Raw genomic sequence first — 14,928 nt, 5'->3', positions numbered from 1 at the left:
TACTGATTGACACATTAACATCAGAAAGAAGAAATATATCCGTGTATACAGAGAAATGATACAAGCAGCAAAATACTGGGTTGGCCAAAGAGCTCGTTCGGGTTTTTCTATACAGCTTATGGAGAAACCCGAACAAACTCTTGGCCAACCCAATAACTAAAATGTCTTTCTTCTTCCTTCCCTCCTTCCTTCATTCACCCATTCATTCACTCAGTCAATTGGCCAACCAAAAACCACCTCACTGAGCACCTTCTCCACCAGTTCAATATTTAGGGCTTGGGAAAGACAGAGATGGTCAGACAAGTCTGTATCCTAAGGAACACAATATTCATCTTTCAGAGTCCCCCATGTTTCCATCCTTATGCTCACCCTCCCTTTTCAGGCCTCTCTCATCTCAATAGTGACCTCTTAGATTTCCGGGCAGCTTCTCTTCAATCAGATACCTAATGCAAGAAACTGAGCTCAGGAACCTCTAGTCTTTCCTTCAGGTTTTTCCAAATGTTTTGCCCTCTCTCTTCTACCCATACAGCCATCACCCTGTTTTCAGGATTATAACCTATAATCAAAATAGTCCAGTAATTTTCCATTAATAGTAGGGCTATGTACAGTTTCTCCTCAACCTCAGTATATTTAACTCTCATTTCCAAAACTCAATCCTCCTCAAGGAGTGGTTACATCAGGCCACTTTCTGCCACCATCAAAAAATTTATTGATGCCTCTCCATTAGCTAGGGCAGTGGTTCTCAACCAGAGACCCTTCACCACCCCATCCCTCCAGGCCATCCAGCAATGTCCAGAGACATTTTCAGTTGTCACGACTGAGGAGGTCGTGAAGTGCTTCTAAGCACCCTCCAATGCATAGGACAGTCCTTTACCACAAAGACCCATCCTGCCTCAAATGCCAATAGTGCCAAGTTGGAGAAAACCTGACCCAGGCTATTAAGTCTAAGTTACTTAAAACCCAACTTACATTTTTAGCCTTAACATTCACCATTCTTCATGAGGCCAGACTTGCGTCTTGACTGCTCTGCTCCTTGAAATTGTCAAATGTATGCCTACCTTTGTGCCTTTGTTCATATTTTTTAGCAAAGTCTTAGCCACCCTTCCCAGTCAAGTTCACCCCCCACTTCGGTGAAGCCATGCATGCACTCATTCAATAAAGGTATACTGAATGAAGGTATACCGAATGGGCTTCCCTTGTGGCCCAGCTGGTAAAGAATCGCCTACAATGCAGGAGACCTGGGTTGGGAAGATTGCACTGGAGAAGGGAACTTCTACCCACTCCAGTATTCTGGCCTGGAGAATTCCATGGACTGTATAGTCCACAGGGTTGCAAAGAGTTGGACACGAGTGAGCGGCTTTCACTTTTTTCACTTTTCATACTGAATGAACTTCTGATTGCCAAGCACATCAAATGGACGGGGTTCCTATCATCAAGCAGCTCACAGACGATGGAAGGAAAACACATGGAAGTGAATCGCTGTGACACAAACAGTAAACAGTACACAGTAAACGCACAGAAGAGGAAGCAATTGTGTGTGCAAGTGAGGAGGGAATGTCACACACTTCAGAGGACGGAGGCTCTAAGGTTCAAGGTTAAGTAGGATCACATCAGGTAGAAAAAAGAGAGAAGGGCACTTCTTGCAGAAGTGGTCTCCCTGCACCAGTACTGTCTCTCTACACAGAGAATTTACTCTCTACCCAGCAGCCAGAGGGTTCTATTTGAAAGGCAAGTTTGACAATGCCATTTCCCTCTATTACAAACAAAACCAATTGCCACGAACAAAAAGCTATGAAGGGTTCCCCATACTCCACTCATCTGGGGCCATCTCCTGCTCCTCGCTCTCAGTGTGCTCTAGCTATGCTGTCTTTGCTTTTTTTCCTGTCTTTCACACATCCCATTGCAAGGTATTTACACCTGCTGCAATAGTCTGTCATCCTTTTACACAGTTTTATCATCTGTGGCTGTCTTCCCCTCATCAGTTCTTTTCAGCTTGAAATGTCATCAACTCCTCAGACAGGTCTTCCCTGACAACTCGATCTTGACTGCACTCCTAATCACATTAGAGCCCACTCAGGTCAGTCACTCAGTCACATCCGACTCTTTGCGACCCCATGAACCACAGCACGCCAGGCCTCCCTGTCCATCACCAACTCCCGGAGTCCACCCAAACCCATGTCCATTGAGTCGGTGATGCCATCTAACTATCTCATCCTCTGTTGTCCCCTTCTCCTCCTGCCTTCAATCTTTCCCAACATCAGGGTCTTTTCAAATGAGTCAGCTCTTTGCATCAGGTGGCCAAAGTATTGGAGTTTCAGCTTCACCATCAGTCCCTCCAATGAACACCCAGGACTGATTTCCCATAGGATGGACTGGTTGGATCTCCTTGCAGTCCAAGGGACTCTCAAGAGTCTTCTCCAACTCCACAGTTCAAAAGCATCAATTCTTCGGCACTCAGCTTTCTTTTTAGTCCAACTCTCACATCCATACATGGCTACTGGAAAAACCATAGCCTTGACTAGACGGACCTTTGTTAACAAAGTAATGTCTCTGCTTTTTAATAAGCTGTCTAGGTTGGTCATAACTTTCCTTCCAAGGAGTAAGCGTCTTTTAATTTCATGGCTGCAATCACCATCTGCAGTGATTTTAGAGCCCCCCAAAATAAAGTCAGCCACTGTTTCCACTGTTTCCCCATCTATTTGCCATGAAGTGATGGAACCAGATGCCATGATCTTAGTTTTCTGAACGTTAAGATTTAACCTGTTCTATTTTCTTCACAGTACTCATCCCTATCTAATGGGACTTCTTTATAATCCCTCTACCCCAAATGAGTAGCTATGTTGTCTGAATTATTCCAGTTATATTCCCAGCATCCAGTACAATATCTGGCCCCATGGTAGGTACTCAATAATTATTTGGGGGATGACTGAATAAATGAATAAACGAAGGAATCAAAGGGATAAAGATGGAACCCTCTAGTCTCAGTGGTTCCACAGTTTTGTGAACTCTCAGCATTTATATCCTGTATCATGCATTTGACATTTAATTACATATTGCTTTGGACGATCATTTGTACTACTGACTTATATTGTCATTTGACTTAAGTGGGCCCCTCTTGACTGGTCATAAGATCCCTATGGAAAATAGCCCAAGTTATTCTTATTTGCAAGCCACACAGCATCTAGGAAAATACTGAACACATAATAAGCTCAGCATGTAGATGGTTAGATGAAGTGATTAAATAATGTCATTTACAAGGACAGGAGATTGCAAGGTTTGATAAAAAGTACACGGGGCTAGGAGTCAAAAGAGCCATCAAAAGACATGCTTGGCTCTGATCTCCTACTAACCAGCTGAAAAACCACTGGCAAATCTCTGTCCTCAGGCCTCAGTGTCCTCATCTGTAAAAAAAAAAAAAAATCCCTAAAGATCCCTTTTAGCACTAACATCACATGGCATTTCACTCACTGCCACTAGAGGGCGAGCATAGGTCACAGAAATAACAGAAATTCCACACCCTTAAAAACACAAATATGAATACCTTTCTTCCCCCGCCATTCTAAGAATATCAATACAGGAAATTTAATTTTGTTAAAACTTTTACAAAGCTTCCCCAGTGGAAGAATAAAGCCATGGATCTGAGCAGACAAGGCATTCACATATAGAGCGGTATTCTAGACATTACCCAAGATAAGGACTTGAAATTAGATGACTTACTGTACTTTTTAATGCTAATTAAGAATAAAAGCCACCATTTATCGGCTACCTGCCTGATTCTACCTTTCCAACAATCTATTTTCTGTATGGTAAGCAGGATGATTCTTTAAAAACCAAAGTCACATTACATCACACTCCTTTGTTCACAGCTTCTCATCTCATCATAGCTTATGAAGCCCTACCAGACCAGTAACCCAGCTATCTTTTCCAATAGGGCGGCCTATCCTTCCATGTGCCAGCCACACTGGAACTCCTCCTGTTTCTGGAACACACCAAGTAAGCTCCTCGGGGCCTCTGCACTTGCTGTTCCCAGCCCTTGCCCAGAATTCCACGCGGGTGGTACCCTCCTTTCCTTTAGGTCTCTGTACTGGAGAGTTCCTTGTTGACAATCTAAAAAAAGAGATCCTTATCACTCCTAATTCCCCTTCCCTATATTTTGGTTTTCTTTATAGTACTTATTACCCACTGACATAAGATACACAGTTGACCCTCCATCTCCACATATTTCACATCTGCAGATATGGAGAGCTGACTGCAAGGGATTTGAGAATCTCTGGTATCTAGGGAGGGTCCTGGAACCATGACTGCAGATGTATATATTTATTCATTTATGTGTTTAATGTCCATCTGTCTCCTTGAAAGTAAGCTCCTTGAAAATAGGGATATTGTCTGTTTTCTTCACTTATCCTCCCCGTGTTTAGAATGAAGCCTGGCCCACAGGAGGTACTCAAGAAAAAAGTGTGGAATGAATACTACACAGCAGATGCCCTGTCTCACTGAGGCCTCACAATCACCGTACAAGTGGGTATTACTGTTATCTTTATGAGACAGAAGAAAAAACAAAGGCTTGGAGAAGTTAAGTAACTTGGTCAAGGTCAATCACAGAGCTAACAAGTGACAGAGCTGGGGTACAAGCTCAGTTTGTGATTCCAGAACCCATGCACGTGTTACCTCATTCACACTGCCTCTCTGAAAGAAATGAGTATTTTTGTTCATTCCACATCATTCATTATTAACATATGTCGAAAGGGAAATCCTGTAGAGGACTTCATTTAAAATCAAAACTCCTCAGACTGGCCATGGCTGATCTACTGAAGGAGCAGCCAAGAGAAAAGCTACTGTCAGATGGGTCTTATGATGTGTGCTTTGTCCCACCATGTTAGGGAATAAACGGAGTCTTGGATTCTCAATGCTTTCGATAAAATATGGCGTTTCTTATGACTCCTATGCACCATGCAGCAACTAGGTTCCTTCTTATCAGCTGACCCTTTTGATATTCTTTCACGTACGGACCCAGGAACCATTTCACATTGTATTCCAAGTAAAAGTGACTTCGTTTCTCCTGGCCTTTTTCTCCACAGCATTCTCCACCTTTACTGGGCTGTCAGCAAGATGAGAAAGGACCTGGAAAAATCAATCTATGGACCCGAAATAAACATTTTCGTGAGATTTTTTTTTTTAAGTATGTTGTTGAATTCTGGCTAAAACATTTTCTTCCTAATGCCATGCTTCTGTTGTGTGCTTCTAAACAGCCACTTGATGGAAAAGGACATAGTAGAATGTGCTCTCTTGAGGATTTGCAACCAAAAGTATTTTCAAGTATTCATTTTTTTTTGGCCTCCCACATCAAGATTGTGGCAACCAAAAGACAAGAAAAACAAACCTTTTACAGAAAGCTGCTGTTCATTTACCTTTAAGTATTTAATGAGCTCCCCAGGAACTTCTTTCGAGCCTGACTGAATCAGCTGGCAATGCTGGAAGAATTTGTGCACATGCAGATCCTGAAAACCAGATGGATACAGCCATATGAAATTTGATTCATTACCCACAAAACACAGGCTCTCCACCTCTACCACCCGTCCTCCCACCCGGAATCTTGCAAACCTGTTTCCCCAGGTCTTCTAATGACCCAACTCGGCATCTACAGCTACCAACACACATGTTCCTCCTTGAGTCCCAGAGTCCTCTCAACCCACACACAAAACAGCAAACCAGGCCCATTGAGCATGCATCTCAGTGCACCGGGTAGGCCACCACTCATGCTCAACTAGTCCAACATTTGTTTCCTTTTTTCAGTAATGTCATCTCTGAAGTTGGGCCGCTTCTATATTTTAATGGGACAAGCAGGAAGAGAGGTCTGAACTGACAGGTGAAGAAAAGGGAGTCACCTGACCCTGTGGTGGCCAGCGTCCAACTGTCCTATGTGAAATCTAGAGACACTGAATCTGTGGATAGCACAGACTGTCTCAGGAACCAGAATCAAGAAATTCCAGATGAATTGAGCAAGTAGAATTGACATATATACACAATCATGTGTAAAATAGCTAGCTAGTGGGAAGCTGCCATATAGCACAGGGACCTCAGCTCTGTGCTCTGTGATGACCTAGAGGGATGAGAGTTGGGGTCGCGGGGGAGGCGCAGAAGGAGGTCCAAGAGGGAGAGGATATATGTATACATATAGCTGATTCAGGCTTCCCAAGTGGCGCCACTGCTAAAGAATCCACCTACAATGCAGAAGATGCAAGAGACTTGGGTTCAATCCCTGGGTTGGGAAGATCCCCTGGAGAAGGGGATGGCAACCAATTCCAGTACTCTTGCCTGGAGAATCCCATGGACAGAGGAGCCTGGTGGGTTACGGGTCATAGAGTCGGACACGACTGAAGCAACTGAGAAGGCATGCATAGCTGATTCACGTTGTGGTACAGCAGAAACTATCACAACAATGTAAAGAAAGTATCCTCCCACTTTAACAAAAGGGATTAAAGAGAAAAAAAATAGAAATTGGATTTTTACCTGCTTCCTCTAATTATTATCTGTGGGACCTTGGGTAAATCTTTTAACCTGACTGAGCCCCTGTTTCTTTTCCTACAAAAGGATGGAATGGCCAAGGAAACCTGAGAGTGCTGCACCAAGGAGTGTGGACTTCACCTTCTCCATCCATGATTTTTCAAACGGTGCTTGAGGTGTCTCACAGATACTTGATTCTAATTTCAAGGATGCTGAGTCTAAGAGTAAACTGTAGTAGCTAACCCTGATCCACTGACTGCCAGCTTCTGTGTTCAGCTCCAGTCTAACCATAAGCAAAACATCAGACTAATTCCAACAGAGGGGCATCCGCAAAGTACCAGTAGTCCTGAAAACTGACAAGGTCACCCAAAACAACGAAACACTCGGAACTTGTCACAGCCAAGAGCCTAAGGGAATGTGACAACTAAAAGTAACATGTTATCCTAGATAGAATCCTGAAACTGAAAAGGGGTACTAACAGGTAAAAACTAAGGAAATCTGAATAAAGGCCAGACTTCAGCTAATGATTATGTCTCAATACTGCTTCAAGAGTTGTAACAAGCGTGTCACACTCATGTTAAATGTTAACACTAGAGGAAACTTGGTATAAGGCATATGGGAGGTAGCTGCACTATCCTCATAATTTTTCTGTAAATCTAAAACAGCTCAAAAAATATATGTTGGTTTAAAAATGGTGATAATAGCCTCCACATTTTTTTCAGAGTTTTGGAAGAGTCTAATCAGTCAATGGGAATAAAAGGATTTGGTCATTTGAGAAGAATTTAAAAATTTGAGCTATTATTAAGAATGGTGTTATTACTAATGAGAAAGTGTTTCAGGCCACAACTTCTCTAAGGCTGTAGAAATGAATATAATCTATTTTAATCAAGAAAAAAACTCAAGTATTAAAATTGACAAAATTCAGGGACTTCCCTCATGGTCCAGTGGTTAAGACTCCTCACTTCCAAAGTAGGAGGCATGGGTTTGATCCCTGGCTGGGGAACTAAGGTCCCAAATGCCACATGGTGTGGCAAAAAAAAATTTTTTTTACAAATTCATGGGATGCAACTTACTTGAGTGTAAATGGTAGACTCCAAGTGGCTTTTGATCTTCAACAAAGGCTTTGCACCATCTACCCACTTAATATCCACATTTGATTGCTGGGAACAGAAAACATACATGTGAGTTTTTGTACCACAGTAATAGACAGATGAGCAATATATGTATTTCAACATTTTTCTCAGAAACAAATGTGCTAGTTGCAGACATAGGGAACTATTGGAGAAAATAACCTGCCTTTAGAATAAATGTATCCTAAATCATTTTGAAGTTCCCATCCTTTGCAGGCGGATACTTTTCCTAATGACAATAAAAATGACTATATGAAGGAATTTTTTTATCATGCACAAAATCAGAGTCCCATTTTAAGTAACTGAAATCAACTGACATGAGGTTACTTTGTCAAACTATGATAGAAACTTCCCAACACTCATTTTCCATACTTCTCTTTGTTGTGGACCAGCATCAGCCCTCAAACCACACTCTGAGTAGCTATCAACCACACTAAACCATGCAATACACCAACAGTATTCTATTTTTTAAACATTTCATCATATATGGAAAACTGAATCACTTTGCTGCACAGCAGAAATTAACATGACACTAAATCAACTATACTTCAATAACATTTTTTAAAAGAAGGCAAAAATAACATTTCGTGATTTCTTCAACAAATACAGAGATTTTCCTACCCTTCTGGATTCTGCATCATTCAGACTCATGTAGCCTGGGGGAAGATTGGCGGAAACTGGCAGCTGCTGCTCCAATGTGATGATTCTACCATCCTTCAGTAAAGGTACCCAGGCAAAGCCAACTGCCAAGACAATAATCAGCCATGAGAAATGAAATCACAGATGCAATTAGCTACACAAATGTCTGGTCACTGGGGAGCAGGGTAGGGCTGGTGATGCTGCCAGGGGTTTGTATGTGAGAGTCCAGGTGTTAGGCATCCAAGCACTGGGTGGGGGGTGGGGTGGGGAATTAGTTTGGATGGCTTCCTAATCCTAGCCTGGCCACTAACAGGTTATTCACGTTACCTCCTTGACTATAACAATGGGAACAATAACACCCAGATCTTCTATAGAACAGTGATTGAAAGACCAAAGTGAGCTGATATACCAGAACACTTGAAAGCTTTTAAAGTGCATCCATTTCATTATCTTGACATACTAGGGGAGCATTTTGGTACTTATTTTTTAAAAGATTCAGATGTCTCTTGTCCACCCTTACAGTCTCATATCTGAGACTATAATCAGACAGCAATCACCATGTTGCAAAATTTCTTCCAGCAACCCTAGGGTAAGTAAAGGACTATGGAAAATGAAGGTCACAAGTCAGGGTTACGTTCTATATTTATACACAGCAGTATTTGGTTGGGCAGTTTTCCTGATTACAGAAGGAAGAGAGGTAGCAAGAGAATATAGCCACAGCACAGTACTTACAAGTGGAATCACTGAGAGATTTTCCTCCCCAGTCTCTACATTTCTTAACAGTTCTACCCCAAAGAGCCTCTTGGCTTCTTATTATAAAACTCATCATGTTCTAAGCTAAAAAATCCAGAGCCATCTGTGTTGCTCAAGTCAAGCAGTGTCAGTATTTCCATTATAGAGATTACTCTGGACTTCAAGTGTTTATAACTTAGCTGTAAAAAGGATTGCTCTGAACTGAGTTCTGGCATATGAGGGAGGGTGTTGGCTCGAGAGTACTTTTGAAAGCCACTGCTTTCTGATGCTTTAAAGTTTTTTGTGTGAGTGTGTGGGTGTGTGTGTGTGCGCACACACACGCATGTGTGTGTGTGTTTACAGTGTGAACACAGAAGTCAACACAAATCTGGTTTGAACGTGTCTAATTTGGCAAAGCTTTAATTCTTAAAGAGACTGATATGTTGCATTCTCCAAATAGACTGAATGGCTTTCTCAGACGCCAAAACACGCCTGCAGGGCATCTTCACTAGTACAGCTTTAGAAATGCTTTACCCAGGGCTTTTCTTTTAGAAAAAGCAAAGGAAAGTAACATGAGCAGAAGAACCATTCAGAAGGACTCTGTCAAAGTAGTTAAACTGAAAATCAGACAAATGACAAAAGGTTTCCAGTCCAGAAAGCAGGAAAAGGAAAAGATATTTCTTGTTTTTCAGGGTTATTTTTTCCTTACATAAATTTTTATTGACATATAATTCAGATGCCTTACAATTAATCTATTTAAAGTATACCATTCAATGGTTCTTGGTATATTCACAAAGCTACATCTACTGCCACTACCTAATTCCAGAACATTTTTATCACCCCCAAAAGGAACTCCATACCCCTCAGAAGTCACATTCTATTTCCTCTTCTTCAAGTCGTGGACAGCCACTGATCTACCTTCTGTCTCTATGGAATTGCGTGGGCAATATTTTTGCACTGCAAATCAATCAGAGCATGGCCAAGTGTGTCTCTTAGTCAAAACTCATCTAGAATGCTTGGAAGCTATAAAGGTACAAGGTCAAGCACACACCATCTACATCAAAAGTGTGAAACCACTTAAAGGATGGACAGTTAAAAGTAATGAGTGCTGGGGAGGAGTTTGGGATTAACAGATATACACTACTCTATATAAAATAAATTTTAAAAACTAGCACCTGCTGTATACAGCACAGGGAACTATGTCCAATACCCTGTAATAACCTACAATGGAAAAGAATCTGAAAAAGAACGGCTATGTGTGTATATATACATATGTATGCATAACTGAGTCACTTTGCTGTACATCTGAAACATTATAAATCAATAATAGTTCAAAAAAACTTCAATATATATATTTTAAAAACTGATGAGTAGCAAGAAAATAACCACCTCATGCTCTACTGAGCATCTTGCCCACTTCTGTCTAGGATCTGGATAAGGCAACAGTTGTTTGTTTCCTCAGGAGGTACACTGTCATGTACCTCACTGTCTCATTATTCTGCTAGATTTCTTCTCAACCTGCAAGGTCACTACCCTAAATGAACAGCAATTTCTATGGGGATCTAGAACATGACCACACTATCCACAAAGGGACTCTCCTAATATTCAGTACTGCTGCCTGCTGGGCATCACTCAGATGTGTCACTAACATTGCAAACTCAACATCAGTCAAAACCCACCATCCCTAGGCATAACTCTGCTACTCAGCAATATCTGCCTTCCAGTTTTGAAACTTCAGTGCTAACTTTGAATCATCTCTCTAGAGGCCCATCACTTGCCAGGCCCAATATATTCCTCTGCAACTGTCTTTTTCTCCACCCTCACTACCTGCCCCCCACCCACCCACCATTACAGCCCCACTGTGGTCCCCTTCCTCTCCTGAACTCTTGAAATAGCCCCCTAACTGGTGTTTCCTTCCTTCCTTCTTCCTGCTCCACCTCACCTCACCCATTATATTGCTGCCTGATTGGATTTCCTGCAAAACAGCTCCTACTGGTGTTAATAACCCTCCAGTATTTCCTATTGGTAACAGAACAAAATCAAACCCACAACCTGGTATTCAGGGCCTTCCACCATCTGACTCTTCCTTTTCAATCTGCCATCCTATGCTTCCCTCCCCAGTTTCCTGTGCTTCAGTGCATGGAACTATTTGGGGTTCCCTGTCCAGACCCCTCAATACTCTGCCTCTATACTGGCTATTCCTTGACTGCATTATAAAACTCTATGCCACCCTGCAATGCCTCACTCAAACACCATCACCTCCTGGAAGCCTTCCCTGACTCCCAGCCACTTGTCCTTCCACCAGTTGAACTGAATAATTTTATGTGATGTCAGAGAATAACTCGCTCTTCTCCGATATCACACAGCACCATTTTATTGGTAACTACTACTTTCTATCTTGTGTTATAAATGTCTACATAGATCTTGTTTCCCCCACTGGACCATGTGCTCACTGAAGATGAGATCTATGTTCGATGCTCCACTGTCTTCTCCATATTACCTACTACAATATCTAGTACATAATAGATATGCAGACATATTTGCCGAGTGAATGAACAAATTTAAGATGGGTCCAGGCTGACGCCACAGAAGCAGCCTGAATGCCCATCAACAGAGGGAAGGATAAAGAAGATGTGAGACATATATACGATGGAATATTACTCAGCCATAAAAAGGAACGAAGCTGTGCCATTTGCAGAGACATGGACGGACCTAGAGGCTGTCATACAGAGGGAACTAAGTCAAAAGAGAAAAACGAATATCACATATTAATGCATATGTGTGGAATATAGAAAAATGGTATGGATGAATCTATTTGCAAAGCAGAAATAGAGACACAGATGTACAGAACGAACAAATGGACACCAAGGGTGGGAGGGGGTGGTGGGAAGAACTGGAAGATTGGTATTGACATATATATATACTACCTTGTATAAAATAGATTAACTAATGAAAATAGACTATATAGCCCAGGAATCTCTATTCAATGCTCTGTGACGACAAAGAGGGGATATATGTATACATATAGCGGATTCACTTTGCTGTACAATAGAAACTAATGTAACATTGTAAAGCAACTAAATTCCACTAAAAATGTTAAAAAAAAAAAAAGAGAGAGAGAAGAAAGAAAAAGATTGGCACAGGCTAACTTGGATTTGAATCCCAAAGCATACTGACACTGACATAGTGGATGTGGCATGGGCCATGTCCATAGGACCTGTGATATTCTCCCAAGGATGCTTCCCATTGGTCTATCTAAAGCCTTGAGGAATGAGACCACAACTGGGGCTTCACTATCAATGCTTATTCAAGTTTGTTAAATCTATCCTCTTCTCCCTAGAATTCCAATCTCCCTTGGGTTCAAAAATGCCCATGGCTCTGGGCTTACTTCCCTCTTCTCAATGAGTAGAGCTGGAAGATTCTGCTTGCTGGACCATTCCACACAAAAGAAATAACAAAAATATAGCATCACAATATGGGTTTCTCTCTGAGAAAAGCAATATTACTTTATGTTGCCTACAGTAGTCTAAGCACACTGGCAAGCATTTGGACATGATGTTGAGTAGAAATGATAAAATGAACATGTAATTCATATTTTAGCACGGAAATTTTAACTCAGAAATGCACTTTTTGATAAGGGGAAGTGGTCTGTAGCTCAATGAAAGAGGTTATATCCTAAGACAACTCCATTTTGAATAGCTCTAGAGAGAGAGATTTAAAGAATGCATGGATATATGTATACCTATAGCTGATTTACACTGTTGTACAGCAGAAATTAACACAACATTGTAAAGCAATTATACTGTAAATTTTTTTTAATTTTAAAAGATACACACTTATAGATAGATTAGACATAGATATAAATACAGATAAATACATAGATAGAAAGGATTATAAACAAGGACTTCTGGACAGCACAGCCAATTCTACTCAACACTTTGTCTTAAGCCATATGGAAAGAAAATCCAAAAAAGAATAGATGCATACATATGTACAAGTGAATCAAGTTGCTGTACACCTCAAACACAACATTGTAAATCAACTATTCTCCAATAAAGAACACACGTACCTGGAGTTTCAACTGTGTCCTGCTTTTTGGTTGTTCCCTTTGTGTTAATTTCACAACTTACGTGATAAAAAGTGAAAAGCAAATGATGTTTTTGATGAAGGTGAATGGGAAGCTCAATTTTTATCTGAAATGAAAGCAAAATTATACAGAGCATTTTGTTTTCATCGTTAAGTGGGACTGTCAGACCTTTAGCTTTGTTTCATCATACTTTTCCAATGACATAATTTTCTAAATCACAGGTCAAGTGGTCAAATAATAGATATCATTTAAATATATTCCAAATGCCCTTCTGGTCAGTTTCAGTTTGACAATAATATTCTCTTGGGTTGTGAGGGCTGATTTATTACTCTTCCTGGAGAGTTGTGGATTCTCCTGGATTCAACTTTGCAGAAGGATTTTCTGAAACACTGGATCAAAACCACATCCTTAGAGCCCAGAGATATCATGAAACTCAATTGGAGTCAGTGAATCCAATCCATCTACAATGTGTACTGAATTTGAAAACCTGCCTTTTTTTTTTTTTTTTTCCAAAATCATTGCCCTCCTCTGCCTGGGGAAAAAAAAAAAAAAAAAAGCCTTTACAAATAAATGAGCAAAAAGTCACTGAGGTATTATGGAATCCACAAATTACAGTTGTATAAATTTCTTTAGAGGAAAAACACAGCTTTACTCTTGAATAAATAAAAAGTATCATTATGATACACGAATTTCATGCTAAAAATTAATACTTTAATACAAGCACCTCAAGTAATTTGCCAATCAGAACCCAAGTGAATGTTTGTAATGTCTCCTGGGAAGGATGTGGGAGACAGATCACAGATTTAGTTGATTTAATGCACATGCGTGGACCTGCCCAGGAACCCATGCAAACATACATGCTCACGCTCACTTTCCTGGTTAATACATAGCAAATGTTTGAAAAGTCCATTTCTGGCTTCCTAACATGGATTACTTACTACATGAACAAGCTTTCTCTAGTGACTGGCACTGGTTATAGAGAGGAATATATTAAACAGCTTGGTGATGGGACATCTGGCCTAATTATCATTCACACAAGACATGGCTTTGGTGTGATAACTAATTTCTGTTGTAGGTATATTTCACCACAGAATATGCCTATTCACAGCATCCAGACCATCTGGGTAGGTATCTAATGCTCTGCTGCACATAAATATGGACACACTCCCTCCCTGGGTGGCAAAAACACATTCCCTGCAAAGGCTGGGGCACTGGACTGAGCAGGAATGAGCAAGTCCCAGGCTGGGGTTTCAGGCCTCCATACTACAGCAGCTGGGCCTGGGGAACCGGGGACAGCAGGGTAGGGGGATGGTTTCTAACCAAGTCAGGGATGGACACGTGGAGCCTGAGAAGCAGAAATAGCAGAGCTCTTGGCCTGGGATGCACACCCGGGTTCCACGGAGACACACGGCTATCAAGGGCAGCCTGAGGATTTGGATAAGCTGTCTATGCACAGGCTCGAAGAGGTTTTGACAGAGACACTGAGAAGGACACAGACACGCAGAGACAGAGAATTGGGAAGAAAGAGAGCCAGGGACAGAATCGGGCAACCTGACTGAGGACAGGCACTCAGAGGCCGGGAGATGGCCTCTGTCTATATTGCACTGAGGCATTTGGTGTAGCCGATGGGATTTTGGGGGCCCAGCCACACCACTGTGTCTCTCAGAGCATTTCACTTACAGACAGGCTGCACCCTCCCATGCAGAACCACAGGAGGTAAGAGCTAGGAGGGCCTTCAGAAAACCCCTTCCAAATGTCTTATTTTAAACTCTGGAAATTAGAGACTCAGGGAGGGGAAGTGACTTGCTCAAGGTCACGGAGCCAGCTGGTGTCCAA

The 14,928-nt window shown here is 41.5% G+C and overlaps 1 protein-coding gene across 1 annotated transcript in view; it reads right to left on the bottom strand.

Moving 5' to 3' along the window:
* Positions 1-14,928, bottom strand: part of DOCK11 (dedicator of cytokinesis 11) — a 207,495-nt gene that overhangs the window by 90,330 nt on the left and 102,237 nt on the right. The window contains exons 20-23 of the mRNA XM_052663006.1: positions 13,075-13,198; positions 8,256-8,377; positions 7,578-7,664; positions 5,409-5,498 (exon numbers count right to left, since the gene is read on the bottom strand). Of these exons, the coding sequence (XP_052518966.1) occupies positions 5,409-5,498; positions 7,578-7,664; positions 8,256-8,377; positions 13,075-13,198 (423 nt within the window). The remainder of the gene's footprint in view (positions 1-5,408; positions 5,499-7,577; positions 7,665-8,255; positions 8,378-13,074; positions 13,199-14,928) is intronic.

The sequence above is a fragment of the Budorcas taxicolor genome, chromosome X, assembly GCF_023091745.1.
Source record: "Budorcas taxicolor isolate Tak-1 chromosome X, Takin1.1, whole genome shotgun sequence".
Classification (NCBI taxonomy): Eukaryota; Metazoa; Chordata; class Mammalia; order Artiodactyla; family Bovidae; genus Budorcas; species Budorcas taxicolor.
This window is presented reverse-complemented; position numbering and strand designations above follow the sequence as displayed.